Source organism: Coregonus lavaretus, assembly GCF_964263955.1.
Source record: "Coregonus lavaretus genome assembly, chromosome: 17".
Classification (NCBI taxonomy): domain Eukaryota; kingdom Metazoa; phylum Chordata; class Actinopteri; order Salmoniformes; family Salmonidae; genus Coregonus; species Coregonus lavaretus.
This window is the reverse complement of record NC_140004.1, coordinates 32,347,274-32,371,447: the sequence shown is the minus strand read 5'-3', so window position 1 is coordinate 32,371,447 and position 24,174 is coordinate 32,347,274. Positions and strand designations below refer to the sequence as shown.

At 44.5% G+C, this 24,174-nt stretch overlaps 1 protein-coding gene across 2 annotated transcripts; it reads right to left on the bottom strand.

The window, feature by feature from the left end:
• Positions 1-4,982: 4,982 nt before the first annotated feature.
• On the bottom strand, positions 4,983-22,335 carry LOC311144824 (transmembrane protein 150A-like). 2 transcript variants are annotated; one of them, XM_084180970.1, is made up of 8 exons: positions 22,243-22,335; positions 20,429-20,667; positions 20,131-20,178; positions 19,875-19,961; positions 15,254-15,321; positions 9,513-9,640; positions 8,381-8,558; positions 4,983-8,034 (listed from the first exon to the last, which is right to left on the bottom strand). In XM_084180970.1, exons 2-8 carry the CDS (start codon positions 20,491-20,493, stop codon positions 7,730-7,732), a joined length of 879 nt encoding a protein of 292 aa, XP_084037096.1. In that variant the 5' UTR covers positions 20,494-20,667; positions 22,243-22,335; the 3' UTR covers positions 4,983-7,729. The 2 variants fall into 2 exon arrangements, with proteins under 2 accessions (XP_084037096.1, XP_084037097.1); XM_084180971.1 differs by having other exon boundaries at positions 20,429-20,663.
• Positions 22,336-24,174: the final 1,839 nt, after the last annotated feature.

Here is a 24,174-nt window from a genome sequence, read left to right as displayed (position 1 = left end):
CAGTTTTCCCCTCCCCAATCAGATCACTCCCAGACAGTCCCAGCAAAATTCTTGCTTGAGAAATAGTTGTTTGCTAAAAAGCTATTTTGGTCGATTTTATTGGCAAATCTATTACAGTAAGGTTACCAGAAATTGTTATATTGATATAAAAATGGCTGCATTGGGACTTTAACACCCTACCCTGGTATAGGGTATTGAAGAAAGTTTAAGGAACACCACTCGGTGCACACAAAACCTGTGAACATACGCTGAACAAAAATATAAACGCAACATGCAACAATTTCAAAGATTTTACTGAGTTACAGTTCATATAAGGAAATCAGTCAATTTAAATAAATTCATTAGGCCCTAATCTATGGATTTCACATGACTGGGAATACAGATATGCATCTGTTGGTCACAGATACCTTTAAAAAAAGGTAGGGGCATGGATCAGAAAACCAGTCAGTATCTGGTGTAACCAACATTTGCCTCATGCAGCATGACACGTCTCCTTCGCACAGAGTTGATCAGGCTGTTGATTGTGGCCTGTGGATTTGTTGTCCCCCTCCTCTTCAATGGCTGTGCGAAGTTGCTGGATATTGGCAGGAATTGGAACACGCTGTCGTACACGTCGATCCAGAGCATCCCAAAACATGCTCAATGGGTGACATGTCTGGTGAGTATGCATGCCATGGAAGAACTGGGACATTTTCAGCTTCCAGGAACTGTGTAGAGATCCTTGCGACACGGGGCCATGCATTATCCAGCTGAAATATGAGGTAATGGCGGCGGATGAATGGCACGACAATGGGCCTCAGGATCTCGTCACTGTATCTCTGTGCATTCAAATTGCCATTGATAAAATGCAATTGTGTTCATTGTCTTTAGCTTATGCCTGCCATAACCCCACCACCACCATGGGGCACTCTGTTCACAACATTGACATCAGCAAACCGCTTGCCCACATGACGCCATACACGCTGTCTACCATCTGCCCAGTACAGTTGAAACCTGGATTAATCTGTGAAGAACACACTTCTCCAGCATGCCAGTGGACATCGAAGGTGAGCATTTGCCCACTGAAGTCGGTTACAACACCGAACTGCAGTCAGGTCAAGACCCTGGTGAGGACGACGAGCACGCAGATGAGCTTCCCTGAGGCGGTTTCTGACAGTTTGTGCAGAAATTCTTCTGTTGTGCATACCCACAGTTTCATCTTCCTGGGTGGCTGGTCTCAGACGATCCCGCTGGTGAAGAAGCCGGATGTGGAGGTCCTGGGCTGGCGTGGTTACATGTGGTCTGCGGTTGTGAGGCCGGTTGGACGTACTGCTAAATCCTCTAAAACGACGTTGGAGGCGGCTCATGATAAAGAAATTAACATTACATTCTCTGGCGACAGCTCTGGTGTACATTCCTGCAGTCAGCATGCCAATTGCACACTCCCTCAAAACTTGAGACATCTGTGGCATTGTGTTGTGTGACAAAACTGCACATTTTAGAATGGCCTTTTGTCCCCAGCATAAGGTGCACCTATGTAACGATACTTTTGTTTAATCAGCTTCTTGATATGCCACACCTGTCAGGTGGATGGATTATCTTGGCAAAGGAGAAATACTAACAGGGATGAACAGTGCATTCGGAAAGTATTGTCTTTTTCCACATTTTGTTACGTTACAGCCTTATTCTAAAATAGATGAAATTGTTTTTTCCCCCTCATCAATCTACACACAGTACCCCATAATGACAAAGCAAAAACAGGTTTTATAAAAATTGTGAAAATTTATCAAAAATAAAAAACTGAAATTTTCACATTTACATAAGTATTCAGACCCTTTACTCAGTACTTTGTTGAAGCATCTTTGGCAGCGATTACAGCCTCGAGTCTTCTTGGGTATGACACTACAAGTTTGGCACACCTGTATTTGGGGAGTTTCTCCCATTCTTCTCTGCAGATCCTCTCAAGCTGTCAGGTTGGATGTTGAGCGTCGCTGCAAAGCTATTTCCAGGTCTCTCCAGAGACGTTCGATAGGCTTCAAGTCCGGGCTCTGGCTGGCCACTCAAGGTCATTCAGAGACTTGTTCCGAAGCCACTCCTGCGTTGTCTTGGCTGTGTGCTTTGGATCGTTGTGCTGTTGGAAGGTGAACCTTCACCCCAGTTTGAGGTCCTGAGCGCTCAAGAATCTCTCTGTACTTTGCTCCATTCATCTTTCCCTCGATCCTGACTAGTCTCCCAGTCCCTGCTGCTGGAAAACATCCCCACCGCATGATGCTGCCACCACCATGCTTCATCGTAGGGATGGTGCCAGGTTTCCTCCAGACGTGATGCTTGGCATTCAGGCCAAAGAGTTCAATCTTGGTTTCATCAGACCAGAGAATCTTGTTTCTCATGATCTGAGTCCTTTAGGTGCCTTTTGGCAAACTCCAAGCGGGCTGTCATGTGCCTTTTACAGAGGAGTAGCTTCCGTCTGGCCACTCTACCTTAAAGGCCTGATTGGTGGGGTGCTGCAGAGATGGTTGCCCTTCTGGAAGGTTCTCCCATCTCCACAGAGGAACTCTGGAGCTCTGTCAGAGTGACCATCGGGTTCTTGGTCACCTCCCTGACCAAGGCCCTTCTCCCCCGATTGCTCAGTTAAGCCCGGTGGCCAGCTCTAGGAAGTCTTGGTGTTTCCAAACTTCTTCCATTTAAGAATGATGGAGGCCACTTTGTTCAATGCTGTTTTTGGTACCTTTCCCCAGATCTGTGCCTCGACACAATCTTGTCTCGTAGCTCTACGGACAATTCCTTCGACCAATTGGCTTGGTTTTTGCTCTGACATGCACTGTCAACTGTGGGAACTTATATAGACAGGTGTGTGCCTTTCCAAATCATGTCCAATCAATTTAATTTAGCACAGGTGGACTCCAATGAAGTTGTAGAAACAGGATGCACCTGAGCTCAATTTTGAGTGTCATAGCAAAGGGTCTGAATACTTATGCAAATAAGGTATTTCCGTTTTTTATTTGTAATATGTTTGCAAAAATGTCTAAACCTGTTTTTGCTTTGTCATTATGGGGTAGTGTGTAGATTGAATAATTTGTTTTTTTTAATCAGTTTTAGAATAAGGCTATAGCATAACAAAATGTGGAAAAAGTCAAGGGGTCTGAATACTTTCCGAATGCACTGTAAATACATTTGTGCCATTTTTTTTTAGAGAAATAAGCTTTTTGTGCGTATGAAACATTTCATGGATTTTTTATTTCAGCTCATGAAACATGGGACCAACTCTTTACATGTTGCGTTTATATTTTTGCACAGTATAAGGACCAATTTCACAACTGTGGTTTTTCTCAGGTCATCGTTTGAGGCTAACTTTAAACCACTCAATCTTATTTCCTCAAATATTAAAACGTTTGTTGATATAGTCATGTTATATTTGCCCCAAAGAAGATAGTGATCCAGCATTGCTCGCACACAGACAAAGTCCCATGGGTGGTTATAAAGCATAACTGGTTTGTAACTGGTTTGACCATGAGTAGGCATATGACAAAATAACCAACTGCTGAGTCCTGTGAATGAGTCCTTAAAATAAACAATTGCTCTGAAATGCTAATGGTACTGAATAACCTATTTCAAGGTAGGGATAATTGTTCTGCCATATTTCTCTCTGACTACAACGAAGGGATATCTTGTAGAGAACATAAGTCAAATTATTAGAGGAAAGGTAGCCTCATAAAACCTGAGTGATCTTGCAATATCTCACATTGCAGTTAGTCTCGTTTCACAAGGTTAGAGCAGAGGAGCAGTAATGTTAAAGAGGATGTTCTGGGCTCAAGGGAAGGCCTAATGTTGATTTACCTCGATTTGTCAGACCCAGCCTCTTCAACCATACCATGTGGTCTGACGCACCAGGGTAACACTTGGTAGCTACAATGCAATAATAAAGAGTTGAGAGTCAGTTTATGCAATATTGATTAAATATCATTTCAGTGGGTAATGTCTGCCAAGCCATCCCACTGCTTTTTCTGAGCGGATGCAGCTGATGCTCATCCCAGATCAGTCATGTCAAAACAAACCTTCAGCTTGTGTAATACAACATGATTTACCCATCTTCTGCCCAAGAATAAACCATACAAGAGCAAAGAATTAGCTTATAATTCATCAATTTTATTTCATATTTTAATATAAATCTGACAAAATAAAATAGGTTAATGATAGATAAGCATACACCTTTACAGAAGTAATTTATAAAAGAAAAAGATTATCTGTAATGCTTTGTTTGCTCTTTTTTTTTGGGGGGGGGGGGGGTGGGGGTGTAATGGACTTTCCTCCCATACCTTCCATTATAGAGAAGAATTTAGTAAAATACATGTTTTACATAGTCATTTTATAATCTTTGAAAACTATTACATCTTTCAAGACATTTGATCTGCATTGCTGTTATTCAGAGTTCCAGACATTGTTTAACGTCTTCTGCAACTGGAATTGGTATTCTCCTTAACACAAAACGCAGAGCTAAAAGTTTTTAAATAAGTGCAGGAATTGGAGAAAAAAAACTATCATAAGTACATAAATGCCATTTCATCATGTTTTGGTCTTGTCCACTGTAAAGAGAGAAATGTTTCCACAGAATAGTTCTAATCCCGTGTAGGTACATTTTCATCAAAGCTGCCGGTTCAAGCCTAACCTTGATACTAAGTTACAGTATGGTGAAATACAGCAGAAAATAACACTGTTTGAAATCAAATATTTGAAAAAAGGATGAGGGGGAAAAAAGCCAAAAGTATCAAACAGAGTGAACTTACATAGGAGCTACAGAATCTTTATATCAGAAACTACCAGTATGCTTCTGTGTGGCCTGGCTGTTTTATAGCAACATTGCCAACCCATCAAATTCCTATCTTTTTTGGTAAGAATAGGAAATATAATCTACGCATCTGCTCAGCATCTGCCTTGGAACAACATCAAGTCCACTCACAATCACAGAGGTAGCTGACATGAAGAAAACAATCAAACGTTTAAAATAGTGTTGTTGGCTGAAACACCATCCAGTGATTGTATTGTACAGTTGAAAATATACCAGGAACACAATGGCCCAACAGAGAATACTGGGTTAGTGATAAGGTCATAGATCACTAATGTTATAGGGGCCTACCCCCTTCCCCCCAAAATGTATTTTTTTTATTTCAGGAAATACATTGGCATATAGAGAGAGAGAGAATTATATTATACAAACTGCTGACTTTCATTTGATTTCTCCCTACAGAGACAATCATTGGCCTCAAGGTGGTGCTGGTTGATTACAGAAATACTTTTTCCTGGTGACTATCTCACCTAGGGCATATTTGGTAGGTATTCAGTCAAAGTTGAGGTTTATTCTGAACCATTTCAACTCATTACACTTATAGATGTTTGGCAATGAGAAATACAATTGAATAAGTCATTCATTGGTCTACATATAATCTATTTCAGTCTAACAACATCGCCCATTCAGTACATGTATGCAGCATCTCAACTCCAAATGATATCCTTTTTAGTCCCTACCATCGATAAAACTGGGCCTGTATTCATAAAGCCTCTCAGAGTAGGAGTGTTGATCTAGGATCACTGAGATCATAATGAATAAGGTTATATGGACAAGGGAACCTGATCCTAGATCAGCACTCCTACTCTGAGGCACTCTATAAATACAAGCCCTGCTCTCAACATGTACAGGATCTCAGCACATTAATAACAGGCTTTGAGAAGTCTGTTACAGAGATTGTATTGCCCACAGTATCCAAATCAGGCTTCCAAGGAACCAGCCTGGAATCCATCCATTTTCTTTATCTCTACATTGTTGGGAAGGGCCCATAAGTGAGCATTTCACTGTTAGTCTACACCTGTTGTTTACAAAGCATGTGACAAATAAAGTTTAACTTGAAATAGTAGATACCCCTATATATTTTTCCAAATAAGACAGATATTGTTCAGTTAGTCATATTTGCACCTTTTAAAATGGATTGTAGCCAGTGGAGGCTGCGGAGGGGAGTACGGCTCATAATAATGTCTGGAACGGAGCGAAAGGAATGGCATCAAACACCTGGAAACCATGGAAACCATGTGTTTGATACTATTCTACTCCAGCCATTACCACGAGCCCATCCTCCCCAATTAAGGTGCCACCAACCTCCTGTGATTGTAGCCTATCGTATATGTTGTACTATAGCTAAAACTCCAGATCAGAAACAAAGAGCAATGTGTTAACTATTCAAAGCAAGGTCTCAAACACCTCGCTAAATGGAGAACTCCACTACTCCGGGGCACTTCACTTTGGCGGATGAAATGGCCATTACTGCACCAAACAAATATTGAAAACAGTACATCTGTAAAATGCCATCTAAGGAATAACTAATATAATTACTAAACATAGTGATATCATTTTAAACAATAAGAAATCAATTCATTCATATCGCTTGCCCTTTTGAGGCAGCTATTAGAGGTCTTGGGCACAAAATGTGTAAATGTTCTTGTTTCACAAATCCTTCTACAGTTCATTTATACTTGATTGATCAATAAAAAGGCATGTGCCTACAACCTGTCCAACTTGGTCTCAGGGCTATTCGTATTATTCTGTACATAAATCTGTGACAACAATTATGTTAAGCTACATTATGAATGGAATAGCAGTCGTACAATATGATATGAATTAGAGGACGTATAATATCATACGTCTTACCCGGTCATGCAATAGCATACGAATTGGAAGACATGACGTATCATACATCTTTATCGGAGACCAGTTTGCTTGTTGCACCATAACAGAGAATTAACGTTGGCAGTTAGGGGAACTAATGACATAAGTTGGGTGGATTTACATAGCAGGTTAGGTGAATTGGGTTACGTTTACAATAAGGGTTAGCTAAAATGCTACAGTTGTCCCTGACGCGTCTTGAACATGCAACCTTTGGATTGCTAGACTGTCGCGGATTACGCCCACCCATCCTCCCTACTTTAGTTTCTGTCTCAAGTAACTAGACCATTAGTAGGTATCATACGTCTTGGAGGTGCTCAGAAATACGTAAAGTATATTTCGTATTGCTCTGAGGCCAGGCTGACTTCTCATGTACATAACGGTATACTATCTATAGTTCCACTTCTCAAACATTCAATATTTTCTATTACGATGCTTTAACATTGGCAGAGTATACGCAAAAGAAAAAACTCAAACCAAGTCTGATCAATCCAACGACGCACTCTACTCTCTCATTCAAATTGTAGCGTGCAGAGTTGAATGGCATGAGAGACCAGGCCGACTGGGCCACACCACAAACCATGGCCAGGTAGAGGAAGTCTGTAAAATGTGGCAAAAAAACAACAACTGTTGGCATATAAAATAAACATTTTGTGTCTGCCATCCCGACATGGCAAAAGCCTCAGTGACCGGTCGAACAACACTGATCTTTAAGAAAGAAATAAGGTATCATCATGTCAGTGTGCAGAGAGGCCAGTGTGCCAGCAGCCATCTTGGAAACATTCACAGCCCCTCACCATCCCAGATATGTATTATTTGTGTAAGTGATCCTTTCTGCTGATGTGGAGAAGCGGACGGCTTATTAAAACACAAAAACCCAATACCGACCCGGTGTGTCAATCATATCTTGTGATTTTCAATGTCTTGTCTCCTCCCTCTGGCTGGCCAATGCTTTCATTGACCCCTGACCTCTGCTGCCTGTGTGGTGGTTCCCCTCTGCAGCAGTGCAGTGTGGTGATCGCCTGTGACCCCCGCAGACTACAACATGGCTAGGCTCTCTGGGGTGCAGTTGAGATGGGTGGATGTGCTGCTTCCTCCAGGAGACTTTAGGCCCTTGGCTCCCATGCCCAGCGACATGACCCCAGCCCTGGCCGCGCCGCCCATCATGACCCCTGAGTGGTGGTAGGTCTGCTGCAGGCCGACCATCATGGTGTCGTTGGTGACTGTGCCAAACTCGTAGGTGAAGGTACCGTAGAAGACAAGGATGTCCACGGTGAAGACCCACTCGCAGATGGCTGCCGCGTGCTGGAGAACAAAGCTCTCGTGGATGAAGAAGATACCACCTGGGGAAAGAGTTAAGGAGACGCAATAGCCCCGTCGATGGATGAGGAAAGGCCACATCAATAAATATATGGATGCGTCCCAAATGGCACTCTATTCCCTATGTAGTGCACTACATTTGCCCAGAGCCATATTCATCACAGACCACTGACAGGAATTAGACTACGGCTTACGCGGTTTTACAGACTAGCCATTGCAAGGTTTCATTACAGAAGATAAATTACACATCACATCCCACATTAACTGTGCTTGATTGAAATTACATGATGCTATGGGGAAATGATCAGTCACCAATATCTAATAACCCACCCCCACCCTCCACCAATCCCAGCGAGTCAGGAAGGATACTAAGGACAAGTGAGACCAGGGCTCCTGCGGCCAGCGCCACGCGGACGTGTGCCATCCAGTAGTCGAGGGCGGTGATGGCCATCCGGTAGGTGAGAACACACTGCAGGCACACGAAGAGCACACCCGCAGGGAACGCCACGCCCGCGCCAACGTAGTGGAGAGACTTGGCATGGTCAACCTGCCCAAGGAGGGGGGAAACATGTTATGAATCTATTTTGTTATTGAGATTGAAAACATACATTTTTATACACAAGTGAAGCCGCTCCGAATACCCAAATTCCATTGACCATCCCCCTGAACCCACCCACTGTTACGTTCCCACAAGACAAACTCAAAATGTCGCTCACAACAAAGGGAGCTAACAAAGAAAATCACTTTAACAACCAAAACAAAACAGAAAGGGGTTCCAAAATGCACCCATGTGGGTGCCCACTGAAAGTTGGCAAAGCCTCTAGTAAGGGGTTCTAAAAGACACCCACCATGGATGCCCACTATGTTTGCCTCCGAAAAGACAAACTAAAAGAAAAACCCACAGGATAGGGAGTAAAAAGAATATGGAGCAAAAAAAACAGGGGAAACACCAAAACTCAGGCTTCTTTCAAAATCACACCTCAGCTTACGTGAAGTGTAGCTCTCCCCAAAATCTTGCCCCTGGAGCACTGGGCAAGCCACTCCTAAATAGCACCTGGGCCAAAACAGGTGAAACAACTTCCCACTAACGAGATGGCAACCAGCACAGGTGTAACACATACTGACTGACGAGGTGCGCCCTACTTGCTAAACGAGCTATACGTGCTAAATTCCAACCTCAAAACATAAATAGAAAAACCAAAGCCTGTAACACCCACTCCTACCCACCCACCTCCACCCCTTGTTTTTAACCTATAGACAAACGTTAGACAACACAGGGAATCAGCAGGAGAATATAGCCACCACTTGATAATTGACAAAACTGTAAGTTGCTCTGGATAAGAGTGTCTGCTAAAAGGACTAAAATGAAAAATGATTGTGGGGTTTAAATGACATCAAGTCATTGGGATAATACAGTCACAGCTGGAGAGGGACTGGTAGCAGAGATGTGGAATCAAGATGTACTGTATGTCTAGAGAAGTAATGGAGTGAAGAGAATCACCTGGAAGTTTCCCACCATGACCAGTCCTACAGCGTTGGTGCAGCCAGACAACAAAGCGTTGGTGTTAATCCAGCAACCGTGGCTGTGCTCAATCACCTGGGCATAGCGCAGAAGGCACACCATCACCACTGGAGAGAGGAAAGGGATACGGGGAGGGAAGGGGTGGGGCAATGAATGAATGAATGAATGAGAGAGAGGGGGGGGAGCAGTGAGAGAGAGGGGGGAGCAGTGAGAGAGGGCGTGGGCGGAGCAGTGAGAGAGGGCGTGGGCGGAGCAGTGAGAGAGAGAGAGAGAGAGGGTGGGGGGGCAGTGAGAGAGAGAGAGGGTGGGGGGCAGTGAGAGATAGAGAGGGTGGGGGGCAGTGAGAGATAGAGAGGGTGGGGGGCAGTGAGAGAGAGAGAGAGAGAGGGTGGGGGGGCAGTGAGAGAGAGAGAGAGAGAGAGAGAGAGGGTGGGGGGGCAGTGAGAGAGAGAGAGAGAGAGAGAGAGGGTGGGGGGGCAGTGAGAGAGAGAGAGAGAGAGGGTGGGGGGGCAGTGTGAGAGAGAGAGGGTGGGGGGGCAGTGTGAGAGAGAGAGGGTGGGGGGGCAGTGTGAGAGAGAGGGTGGGGGGGCAGTGTGAGAGAGAGGGTGGGGGGGCAGTGTGAGAGAGAGAGGGTGGGGGGGCAGTGTGAGAGAGAGAGAGGGTGGGGGGCAGTGTGAGAGAGAGAGGGTCGGGGGGCAGTGTGAGAGAGAGAGGGTGGGGGGCAGTGTGAGAGAGAGAGAGAGAGGGTGGGGGGGCAGTGAGAGAGAGGGAGAGAGAGGGTGGGGGGGCAGTGAGAGAGGAGGCGAGAGGGTGGGGGGGCAGTGAGAGAGAGAGAGAGGGTGGGGGGGCAGTGAGAGAGAGAGAGGGTGGGGGGGGCAGTGTGAGAGAGAGGGTGGGGGGGCAGTGTGAGAGAGAGGGTGGGGGGGCAGTGTGAGAGAGAGGGTGGGGGGGCAGTGTGAGAGAGAGGGTGGGGGGGCAGTGTGAGAGAGAGAGAGGGTGGGGGGCAGTGTGAGAGAGAGAGAGGGTGGGGGGGCAGTGTGAGAGAGGGAGGGTGGGGGGGCAGTGAGAGAGAGAGAGGGTGGGGGGGGCAGTGTGAGAGAGAGGGTGGGGGGGCAGTGTGAGAGAGAGGGTGGGGGGGCAGTGTGAGAGAGAGGGTGGGGGGGCAGTGTGAGAGAGAGGGTGGGGGGGCAGTGTGAGAGAGAGGGGGGGGCAGTGAGAGAGAGAGAGAAAGAGAGAGGGGGCAGTGAGAGAGGGGGAGGGGAGAGAGGGATGGGATAGAGGGGGGGGGGGTAGAGAGATGGGATGAAGAGGAGCACAGAAAAAAGGGAGCAGAGTGAGTGGTAATAAATAAGACAGAACAGGAAGTCATGGAGGAAGGTCATGGATGATGAGGGGGGAAATGGAGGAAAGGCCACATCCATTATTGATTGCAGAGCCTATTTAAAGCCCTTCTGCACATACTGCTGACTAGTGGCACACACTGTATGGCTGAGACAGGCACATAAGATCAGTTAGGCCTATATAGGAAATTCTGTAAAATATTTGTTTTGATAAAAGTTCACATTTTACAGATGAACTCAGCACCCGTTTGCTGTGTCTTGGTGATAATGACTACAGTACTGAAAAGGAGATTCTGTGAGGTGATATATTCTTGACACCAATGACAAAAAAAACAGATAGAATGTATAATTACAGGTATTTAACCACCACCTTCAGATCATTATCACCATGACACAGCAAAAGTATTATTTGCACTGTTGCACAAACAACCAACCTCTCAAATGAGCCAATTATCATATTTTTGCGATATTCCAACATTGAGAAACGTGTAATTTCACAGAGGGTCTAGCGACATATCAGTATGGATGACGGATCACCACCTCAAGCTGAACCCTGGCAAGACGGAGCTGCTCTTCCTCCCGGGGAAGGACTGCCCGTTCCATGATCTCGCCATCACGGTTGACAACTCCGTTGTGTCCTCCTCCCAGAGTGCGAAGAGCCTTGGCGTGACCCTGGACAACACCCTGTCGTTCTCCGCTAACATCAAGGCGGTGACCCGATCCTGCAGGTTCATGCTCTACAACATTCGGAGAGTACGACCCTGCCTTACACAGGAAGCGGCACAGGTCCTAATCCAGGCACTTGTCATCTCCCGTCTGGATTACTGCAACTCGCTGTTGGCTGGGCTCCCTGCCTGTGCCATTAAACCCCTACAACTCATCCAGAATGCCGCAGCCCGTCTGGTGTTCAACCTTCCCAAGTTCTCTCACGTCACCCCCCTCCTCCGCACACTCCACTGGCTTCCAGTTGAAGCTTGCATCCGTTACAAGACCATGGTGCTTGCCTATGGAGCAGTGAGGGGAACGGCACCTCCGTACCTTCAGGCTCTGATCAGTCCCTACACCCAAACGAGGGCATTGCGTTCATCCACCTCTGGCCTGCTGGCTCCCCTTCCTCTGCGGAAGCATAGTTCCCGCTCAGCCCAGTCAAAACTGTTCGCTGCTCTGGCACCCCAATGGTGGAACAAGCTCCCTCACGACGCCAGGACAGCGGAGTCACTCACCACCTTCCGGAGACATTTGAAACCCCACCTCTTTAAGGAACACCTGGGATAGGATAAAGTAATCCTTCTACCCCCCCCCCAAAAAAAAAAAAATAATAATAATAATAATAATAATTGTAAAGTGGTTATCCCACTGGCTATAGGGTGAATGCACCAATTTGTAAGTCGCTCTGGATAAGAGCGTCTGCTAAATGACGTAAATGTGCCCTTGAGCAAGGCACTTAACCCTAATTGCTCCTGTAAGTCGCTCTGGATAAGAGCGTCTGCTAAATGACTAAAATGTAAATGTAAATGTAATAGAAAGGATAAAGGAATCCAATCAATGAAGGAACGTATTACGCCCCACCCAGCAGACTGTCGACTAATCGTGTTCACGTTGTCATGCTGCGTCACGCGGTTGCTAAGCTAATCGTCATGCAATCCCTTCTCAAAGTCAGTGTATATGTCGAGAAACATGCATATTGTAGCTTCCATCAAAGTAATTGTCTGCATCATTTCCATCATTTCGGAAAGTATTCAGACCCCTTGACTTTTCCACATTTTCTTCGGTTATAGCCTTGTTCTAAAATTGATTAAATTGTTTTTTTCCCCTCATCAATCAACACACAATACCCCATAATGATGAGGCAAACAGGTTAAGACATTTTTGCAAATGTATTAAAAATAAAACAAAAATACCTTATTTACATAAGTATTCAGGCCCTTTGCTATGAGACTTGAAATTGAGCTCAGTTGCATCCTGTTTCCATTGATCATCCTTGAGATATTTCTACAACTTGTTTTGAGTCCACCTGTAGTAAATTCAATTGATTGGACATGATTTGGAAAGGCACACACCTGTCTATTTAAGGTCCCACAGTGCATGTCAGAGCAAAAACCAAGCCATGAGGTCAAAGGAATTGTCTGTAGAAATCCGAGACAGGATTGTGTCGAGGAACAGATCTGGGGAAGGGTACCAAAACATTTCTGCAGCATTGAAGGTCCCCAAGAACACAGTGGCCTCCATCATTGTTAAATGGAAGAAGTTTGGAACCATCAACACTCTTCCTCGAGCTGGCCGCTTGGCCAAACTGAGCAATCGGGGGAGAAGGGCCTTGGTTAGGGACCTGACCAAGAACCCGATGGTCACTCTGACAGAGCTCCAGAGTTCCTTCCAGAAGGACAACCATCTCTGCAGCACTCCACAAATCAGGCCTTTATGGTAGAGTGGCCAGACGGAAGCCACTCCTCAGTAAAAGGCACGACAGCCCACTTGGAGTTTGCCAAAAGGCACCTAAAGACTCTCAGACCATGAGAAATAAGATTCTCTGGTCTGATGAAACCAAGATTGAACTCTTTGGCCTGAATGCCAAGCGTCACGTCTGGAGGAAACCTGGCACCATCCCTACGGTGAAGCATGGTGGTGGCAGCATCATGCTGTGGGGATGTTTTTCAGCGGCAGGGACTGGGAGACTAGTCAGGGTCGAGGGAAAGATCAACGGAGCAAAGTACAGAGAGATCCTTGATGAAAAACTGCTCCAGAGCACTGCTCCAACTTCACCTTCCAACAGGAAAACAACCCTAAGCACACAGCCAAGACAACGCAGGAGTGGCTTCGGGACAAGTCTCTGAATGTCCTTGAGTGGCCCTGCCAGAGCCCGGACATGAACCCGATCGAATATTTCTGGAGGGACCTAGAAAATAGCTGTGCAGCAACGCTCCCCATCCAACCTGACAGAGCTTGAGAGGATCTGCAGAGAAGAATGGGAGAAACTCCCCAAATACAGGTGTGCCAAGCTTGTAGCGTCATACCCAAAAAGACTTGAGGCTGTAAATCGCTGCCAAAGGTGTGTCAACAAAGTACTGAGTAAAAGGTCTGAATATTTATGTAAATGTGATATCAGTTTTTTATTTTTAATACATTTGCAAAAATTTCTAAAAACCTGTTTTTGCTTTGTCATTATGGGTATTGTGTGTAGATTTTTTTTAGGGGAAAACAACAATTTAATCAATTTTAGAATGAGGCTGTAATGTAATAAAATGTGGAAAAAGTCAAGGGGTCTCAATTCTTTCCGAATGCACTGTACATACATTTTTGTTATATATTTTCCTTTATTATTTTCCCCCTAACCCTACCACCCCTCCCCTAATTGGAGTAAACGAATGGATAACACTTAGGCTTCTACTTCCAGTTTATTTATATATATATATATACACACTTTACACACACAATGTATTTTACAATAGTTACCTTTTGTTTGTTTTTAATCCCATCCTTCAGCTACCCTCAACCCCTCCCATCTATCTCTGAAGACCATCCAGATGGCAAGTTAATTATCTCACATTTGAGAAAAGATTTGTAATGTTGTACTTCTTGTTGACGAAATTCGTGCTAATGTGGGGTTTTTGAACTAGCGCCCAATAGACTCCCATTCACGCCTTGAAGGAGTGCGCTCCTTGTCCCAGAATCGCCCAGAATGCACCGCGCAGCCCATTGACGTAGCATGGGCAACGTTTCCCATCTCCTCAAAAGTATATCTGCCTTTGCGAATGTTAGACTTCCCTCTGTGAGGCACATCAATCTGCAGGTTGAACATGGTGAGATTGTAGACTCCTAAATTGATAGCTGTAAAATTGCCTAAACAAACTGCACTATCTAGCTACATTACATGCCGATATTGTATTTGGCTTTATTGTGTGTAGCTATGTTTGCTAGCTAGCTAGCTAGCTAGCTAGCAAGCCAGCCAGCCAGCCCATAGAGCGAGTATTGCATTGTGGATTTTGTAGTTGACTTGAACACCTACAGATTTCCACAACAATTTTCCATGTTACTACCAACCTTATTATAACGGCAAAATGAAACATTTGTTCACCAAAAAAGAAAACTCACATATTAGTGTTATTTAACACTGTAAATTAAAGTAATGAGTGGTTTTGGGTGGATTTTTCCTTTAACCTCCAAGATATCACTGATGAATGATACAGAGGGCACAGCTTATTGTCAGTGTGAGTGAGTGGCTGTGGAGTGATGACAGAAGAGGGCTGCATCCCAAATGACACCCTATTATTCCCTACATAGTGCACTACTTTTGAACAGAGACCTATGGGTCCTGGTCAAAAATAGCGCGCTAAATAGTGAATAGTGTGCCATTTGGGATGGAGAAGAGACTCTTCTTACCCATGAAGGCTCCAACGTTCCCGATCAGACTGAACAGACAGCTCTCAGGGGGGAAGGAGCCACACTTACTGTAGGAGACACAAGAGGGAGGGGGGAGGAAACAACATGTCACCCAAAACACATAAGTAATGCACTCACTAGTTGACTAGGCTTATATTATGAAAAGGCATGCATGACACTGGTTTATTATAAGGTTGTAACTATTTCTCTTCTGGTCTGGTTACAAGGCTAAGACTTTGTAGATGTATGTATCACTAGAGAGCGAATGAGAGAGAGAAAGAGCGAGAGAGACCCTTGTTGACAAACAAACAAAATCAAAGTCTTCTCATGCTTTGTTGATTTCAAAAAAGCTTTGGACTCAATTTGGCATGAGGGTCTGCTATCGAAATTGATGGAAAGCGGTGTTGGGGGAAAAGCATATGGCATTATAAAATCAATGTACACAAACAACAAGTGTGCAGTTAAAATTGGCAATAAAAACACAGATTTCTTTCTTCAGGGCCGTGGGGTGAGACAGGGATGCAGCTTGAGTCCCACCCTCAACATACACAGAGTGTACAAAACATTAGGAACACCTTCCTAACATTGAGTTGCACCCCCTTTTGACCTCAGAACAGCCTCAATTCGTCGGGGCAAGAACTACAAGGTGTCGAAAGTGTTCCACAGGGATACTGGCCCATGTTGACTCCACTGCTTCCCACAGTTGTGTCAAGTTGGCTGGATGTCCTTTGGGTGGTGGACCATTCTTGACACACACAGGAAACTGCTGAGCGTGAAAAACCCAGCAGCATTGCAGTTCTTGACACAAACCGGTGCACCTGGCACCTACTACCATACCCTGTTCAATGGCACTTAAATATTTTGTCTTGCCCATTCACTCTCTGAATGGCACACATACACAATCCATGTCTCAATTGTTTCAAGCCTTAAAAATCTTTATTTAACCCACCTCCAACCCTTCATCTACACCAGTGGAGGCTCCTCAGAGGAGGAAGGGGAGGACCTTCCTCCTTAGTGAATTTCAGAAAAATGTAAATAGTGAAACATTAAAAGAAGTTATCCTTTTTGGATAAAACTATACTAAATATATTCACGTCACCAAATAACTGATTAAAACACACTGTTTTGCAATGAAGGTCTACAGTAACCTCAACAGCACTCTGTAGGGTAGCACCATGGTGTAGCCAGAGGACAGCTAGTTTCCGTCCTCCTATCGGTACATTGACTTAAATACAAAACCTAGAAGGCTCATGGTTCTCACCCCCTTCCAAAGACTTACACAGTACTTATGACAACTTCCAGAGGATGTCCTCCAACCCATCAGAGATCTTGCAGCATGAAATGATGTCCACTTAATCAAAGGATCAGACAACGAATGTAGTACTGAAAGTATAAGCTACAGCTAGCTTGCACTGCAATGCATAAAATGACTCAAAGAGAAAGACAATAGTTGAACAGTTTTTAACAAAGTAACAAAAACGGGGATAAACATATCTGAATTTGTCCAATAGAAACTCTCATTTGCAACTTTTGGACTAATGATTACACCCTAGATCAGCTAGATTCAGGCAAGAGTGTGCAGGGCGGTATTGAATGTGTCACTGTCTGTCACCTCGATTACTCAAATTTCTCTCTCAACCTGTACACTTACGTTGTAAACTTTTCATAGACTAGGTTGTAGCAACCTCATGATAGGTATAGCGAAAATTTGAGTATCATGTAGTAGCTTAAACCTATCGATGTTATATTGAGCTGGGTGAATGGAATATGAATGAGTCATCCAATATGTAGTAAATGGAAATAAGGCCATGCTCATAAAAAAAAGAATCGTCCTCCCTCATCTTAAACGTCACCGACCGCCACTGATCAACACTGATTGAAGTGTATTTAACAAGTTACATTAGTGATGGATCATAGCTTTCCCTTGGATTCACCTGGTCAGTCTGTCATGGGAAGAGCAGGTGTTCCTAATGTTTTGTACACTCAGTGTATACAGCGTATTCGGAAAGTACTCAGACCCTTTCCCCACATTTTGTTACGTTACAGCCTTATTCTAAAATTGATTAAATATTTATTTTTTCTCAATCTACACACAATACCCCATAATGACAAAGCGAAAACAGGTTTTGAATTCTTTGCTAATTTATAAAAAAATGAAACAGTATTACCATATTTACATAAGTATTCAGACCCTTTGCTATGTGACTTGAAATTGAGCTCAGGTGCATCCTGTTTCCATTGATCATCCTTAAGATGTTTCTACAACTTGATTGGAGTCCACCTGTAGTAAATTCAATTGATTGGACATGCCATGAGGTCGAAGGAATTGTCTGTAGAGCTAAGAGACAGGATTGTGCCGAGGCACAGATCTGGGGAAGGGTACCAAAACATTTCTGCAGGATTGAAGATCTCCAAGAACACAGTGGCCTCCATCATTCTTAAAATGGAAGAAGTTTGGAACCACCAACACTCTTCCTAGAGCTGGCCCGCCCGGCCAAACTGAGCAATCAGGAGAGAAAGGCCTTGGTCAGGGATGTGACCAAGAACCCGATGGTCACTAACAGAGCTCCAGAGTTCCTCTGTGGAGATAGGAGAACCTTCCAGAAGGACAACCATCTCTGCAGCACTCCACCAACCAGGCCTTTATGGTAGTGGCCAGACGGAAGCCACTCCTCAGTAAAAAGGCACATGACAGCCCTCTTGGAGTTTGCCAAAAGGCACCTAAAGGACTCAGCTCATGAGAAACAAGATTCTCTGGTCAGATAAAACCAAGATTGAACTCTTTGGCCTGAATGCCAAGCGTCACATCTGGAGGAAACCTGGCACCATCCCTACAGTGAAGCATGGTGGTGGCAGCATCATGCTGTGGGGATCTTTTTCAGCGGCAGGGACAGGGAGACTAGTCAGGATCGAGGGAAAGTTGAACGGAGCAAAGTACAGAGAGATCCTTGATGAAATCCACGCAGGAGTGGCTTCGGGACAAGTCTCTGAATGTCCTTGAGAGGCCCAGCCAGAGCCCGGACTTGAACCCGATCGAACATCTCTGGAGAGACCTGAAAATAGCTGTGCAGCGACGCTCCCCATCCAACCTGACAGAGCTTGAGAGGATCTGCAGGGAAGAATGGGAGAAACTCCCCAAATCCAGGTGTGCCAAGGTTGTAGTGTCATACCCAAGAAGACTCAAGGCTGTAATCGCTGCCAAAGGTGCTTCAACAAAGTACCAATTAGGAACTGGCTAAAAATATTTGAATCAGTTACAGAACCCATTGCTTTCTATGGTTGTGAGGTCTGGGGTCCACTCACCAACCAAGAATTCACAAAATGGGACAAACACCCAATTGAGACTCTGCATGCAGAATTCTGCAAAAATATAAATGTGTACAACGCAAACAATGCATGCAGAGCAGAAATAGGACTTTACCTGCTAGTTATCAAAATCCAGAAAATATATCTTAAATTCTACAACCATCTAAAAGGAAGCAACGCTCACACATTCCATGACAAAGCCATCACCTACAGAGAGATTAACGTAGAGAAGAGTCCCCTCAGCCAGCTGATTCTGGGGCTCTGTTCAAAAACACAAACAGACCCCACAGAGCTCCAGGACAGCAAGACAATTAGACCCAACCAAATTATGAGAACGCTAAAAGAAAACTAGAAGAATTAACCAAAAAACTGAGCAAACTAGAATGCTATTTGGCTGTAAACAGAGAATACACAGTAGCAAAATACCTGAACACTGACTGACACAGAATTAAGAAAATCCTTGACTATGTACAGACTCAGTGAGCATAGCCTTGCTATTGAGAGAAGCCACCATAGGCAGACCTGGCTCTTTAGAGTCCACTGACCACAAAATGAGGTGGACACTGAGCTGCACTTCCTAACCTCCTGCCAAATGTATGACCACATTAGAGATACATAATTCCCACAGATCACACAGACCCACAAAGAATTTGAAAACAAGTCAAACATTGGTCAACACTGACCGCACGTGCGTGCGTCATCGTGCGCATGTTGAGTTTGTCTAACCCCACCAGACGCGATCAGGACACACAGGCTGAAATTTCTAAATGAACTCTGAACCAACTATATTAATTTGACATTTAGCTAGCTAGCTTGCTGTTGCTAGCTAATTTGTCCTGGGATATAAACATTGGGTTGTTATTTTACCTGAAATGTACTAGGTCCTTTTTTTGGGCTGGATCTTTGTAGAATATCGACCCATTTTGAGTCACACAAAATCGTGTGTTCTTTACTCCCGACAATTAATCCACAGATAAAAGGGGAAACCTAGTTAGTTTCTAGGTTGGCAACCAACTTTAAGATGCATTACTGCAACCAACTGGACTGGAGTGTGGACCTTGTTCATCTTTCAATCACCCACGTGTGTATATGCTCCTAAAAACCAATGAGGAGATGGGAGATGCGGGACTTGCAGTGCGTCAAGCGTCACAAATAGAAGCAAGTTCTATTCTAGCGCCTAGCTACGCTGACGCGCGCGAGCAGTTTGGATGAAATGATTGAATAACATGCATGTGTACATTTATTTTGCAACGCTCGCGCACACAACGCGGCAGGTGTGGTCAGCATGAAAGGCGAGAGAGAAGGAATGTGAGACCTGATGAGGGGGATGTCCTGCATGGTGCAGCACGTCTTGGGGAAGCCTGGCCTGGGCATCTCCTCTGTACATGTCACATTGTAGGACCTGCACACAAGATACACCATTTTGGGAGGGAATTAGCCCTTTTTTGTTCAGTCAAGCAGATGATATTCTGTAGTATCACGTCAATGTAGGCTATAAATCCAAAGACAAAACTGGGTCTTCTTTACTCCCACAATGTTTTAAAAGAAACTCTCACTGAAGCATCACTCACCAGTTCTCCACAGGACAAACGTGATGGTTCATCACAGCCATGGCGTAGCTGTGGGGGAAAACAAACACATCAATGATTTAAAATCACAACATTATGGGCTGGTTTCCTGGACATACATTAAGCCTAGTCCTGGACTAAAGATTGAGATTTTCCATTAAGCATGCTTTTTAAAGTCCAGGACTTGGCTTAATCTGTGTCCAAGAAACCGGATCTATCAATGTTTCTCTGTCAATCACTTTGTAATACACCCTTAGTATGGAGGTCAAATGTAACTGGAGCCTAGTATTTGAGAACTCACACTATCCATATTCCTGTGATGGAGAAGGCAGAGAGGCTGACAGGCAAGACGATCCAGGCAGTCATTGGGCTGGCAGTGTGCTGGCTTTGTCCAAAGCATGAGGGAGAGGAGGTCTTTAGGCTGGACAAGGCAGACAATGAGGGGACACTAACAGGCTGGGAGGACAGACATGGGTAGGAGGACAGGGGGATGGCACACTGCTTCTGTTACGCCACTCGATGCCTGCAACCAGCAGCTGTCTTTACCACAGAGCAGGGAGTGAGAGAGTTGAACAAAAGGACAAATGTAAGGTGGGGGAGCAGAAGAGAAAAGAGAGGGGGAGGGGAGAAAATTGAGGGGGAGTAGGTGAGAAAATAGAGGGGGAGCAGGTGAGAAAATAGAGGGGGAGTAGGTGAGAAAATAGAGGGGGAGCAGGTGGGAGAAAAGAGAGGGGGAGCAGGGGAGAAATGAGAGGGGGAGTAGGGGAGAAAAGAGAGGGGGAGAAAAGAGACCTTTCGGTTACTGGCCCAATGCTCTTTGTCAAAATAACCCTTTGTCAGTATAACCTACAGAAGAAAACAAAATCTGATTGTTCATTAGTAAAATGAATGTGTTGACTGACGTTATAAGCGGTGTCATTTTGCACAGTGTGCAGTTTCGACCTTAGTTCATTCTAATCCTTGTGAGTCTGAGCGAAGAATGATCCCACTGCAACGTCCAACTAAAACAAGCTCTTGGTTTTCCATGATCACATTAGAAAATAGACTAAGACTTAGGTTAAAGGGGTAGTTTCATTTTCAAGTAGTACTGTAATACAGTACATTTTCTACAATGTGGGGGCGGAAGAGATACTGAGCACCCATCTCAGTGACAAATGAGAGAGGCCATTGTTTCCTGATACAATTACACAGGGAATAGATAAGGGAGAGGTTGATGACAGGATATTTCCTGTCTAGGCTTGATCAATTTCCCTATTTAGCTGGATATCTCTTCTCAAGTCTCACAATGATCAACCCCACTGTCACTGAAGCATCTGACTTGGTAAGGCCAGGGCAGGGGTCTCTATCGTTAGCTAGGCTAATTCATTTGAGGTCCACCTGCAGCAAGCAACACATTTTGGGTTATCTAGCTGACTGGTGTTGAAATTGAGTAGCTATGATCCATTGTTGCACTGTGGCTTGCATGGATGATCAGATCATCATCATTGTCAGAACACCGGCTGTGTTAGCCAGCTATCAAGCCAACGTTAGCTAACCACTAGCTAACTAGTTAATTAAAGCTATTCTCAAATGGTTGGCAGTACACCCTGCATGTGTGACAGGTAAACTAGCTACCTACAGTAGCTAGCTAGGTAATGCATTTTATCCTACTAATTAAATCGTTCCTCCTAGCTAGCTTACGACATAGCAAACATATTGCGTATGGGCTAGTTAGCGAAACAAACTAACGTAAGCTAACCAACAGCTAAATAGCTAGCTAGTCAACACTGCTACTAACTAACAAGTTACTGGTACACAACCTCCGCTTTAACGCGGCAGTAACGTTAGGTAAAATGTATTCACTGACAGACAGCTGGTTTATGCTGGCTAGGTAATTATTCTCCCCTTTCTCCAAAGCAAGTAGCTTGTTAGTCAGCTAGCTGACTGGCTGGCTACGGGCTGACAACCGAACAAAAGACAGAGGGGCTAACGTTAGTGGTGCCTGACTGGCTAGTTTTGACCCCCACCCCCAAGCTATTTTATGCTAGTTAGCTTTTGACACAAACGGTACGTTTACGCATGCAAGTTAAACGTCCACAACAGTAGCACATATAATGAAAATCACTATTTACATACCCAAGATCCCGCTATTCCCACCACGAACATCAACCTTGGTTTCCCTTCAAACGATCCCCTCTTTCGGACCCCACCACTCGATTGTGCGTGCCACTCAAGAATAATAATCTTCTTCTTCTTCTTCTTCTTCTTCTTCTTCGTCTGTGGGTTTTATGGCAGACTACATCCAAAAGTTGTATTGCCGCCACCAACTGGACGATTTGAAACCAAAAATAAAATTTAAATAAATAAATCCATACTTAATAGTGATTCTAACAATCCACCTTAATTAAAATAGTACATTGCAAAAACAAACAAAATTCCCACTTCATCCTTTTATTTCTCCATATCTCCCTTCTCAGGCTCTAGGGCCTGAGAAGGTGGTACGGCTTTTGCTAATATTCCATGTAACTCCTTTGCTGTGAAATCTTTCAGCCCCAGGAACCGCTCTGCCGCAATCACAATGATTTCAATCTTCCTAGATCTTTTCTCCACCTTGGCAGTGCCATTTATCACCATTGCGATAAAGGCCACAAAGTCCAACTTTTTAACCTTTAAAATGTCAGGATCCTCTTTGTGTAAGACAACCCCTGCAGCCAGCAGTGAAGGCCTATCCACTACCATGGACTCTTCTGGTGCAACATACAAACCCTCAACCCTTTTCACATCTTCTGCATATGAAATGCTCTGTACAACCCTGATTCTCTTTTACCCTTGTGGGGCATTCAGAAGACGTGGCCTCATGATTCCCACCGCAATTACAACATGTCACATTTTCTTCACTTTTATAACACATAATATGATATTTTCCACTTCTTGTACATCTCGGCTTCTCCCTTCTGCAAACACTTTATACATGACTAAAAGCGTTACAATGTCCTCACTGCATTGGTCTTGGGATAAATGCTCTAACTCTGTAGTTAATATACCCTAACCACACTTCATTAGGGAGAGACTCCATTTCAAAAAACAAAAGAACAGATAAACTCTTCACTTTTTCCCCATTCGATTCATTCAATGTGCTTCAATCATTCCAGGAATATTTTTCATCTCTTCCAAATCAACTTCCCACGAAACACCAGATATAACCCCCTTAACATTTACATTTTAGTCATTTAGCAGACGCTCTTATCCAGAGCAACTTACAGTTAGTGAGTGCATACATTATTATTTTATATATATTTTTTCATAGTGGCCCCCCCGTGGGAATCGAACCCACAACACTGGCGTTGCAAACGCCATGCTCTACCAACTGAGCTACATCCCTGCCGGCCATTCCCTCCCCTACCCTGGACGACGCTGGGCCAATTGTGCGCCACCCCATGGGTCTCCCGGTCGCGGCCGGCTACGACAGAGCCTGGATTCGAACCAGGATCTCTAGTGGCACAGCTAGCACTGCGACGCAGTGCCTTAGACCACTGCACCACTCGGGGACCCTTAAGGGGTGCCATGTTCCGAAGCGACACACACAACACTTCAAACTTATCAAATCGATTAAGACCCAACACACATTCCTTCTGTTCTGCAGAATCACAAAAAGTCAAAACAAGCCGCCTCTCGTGATCCTCACATCCTTCACTTTACCCAGCACTCTCTCCACCAGTTTGGATAACTCAAATGGTTTCTTCAAGATTGGTGCTCTGCTCAGCTGCTCCTCATTAACAAATCGTACTCCTACTAGATACGAAGGGACATTCTCATCACTGTACACTACTTTGCTCCGTTTCCATTCTTTTGGACAATACTACAATTCTCCTTGATTCTACCGCCATTATATTCAGATTCCACTTCATCATCCGCTTCCGCCACCTTCCGTGAAGCCGTTTCCAGCAAAACCCCAGCCTCCCCTCAAGAACTGACACTGTAACTGTATTTTTTTAAAGAGACAAATGGATGAATGACAATGGTGTAATGAACTACATTACCCATCAACCTAATAACTAGAAAAGGCCG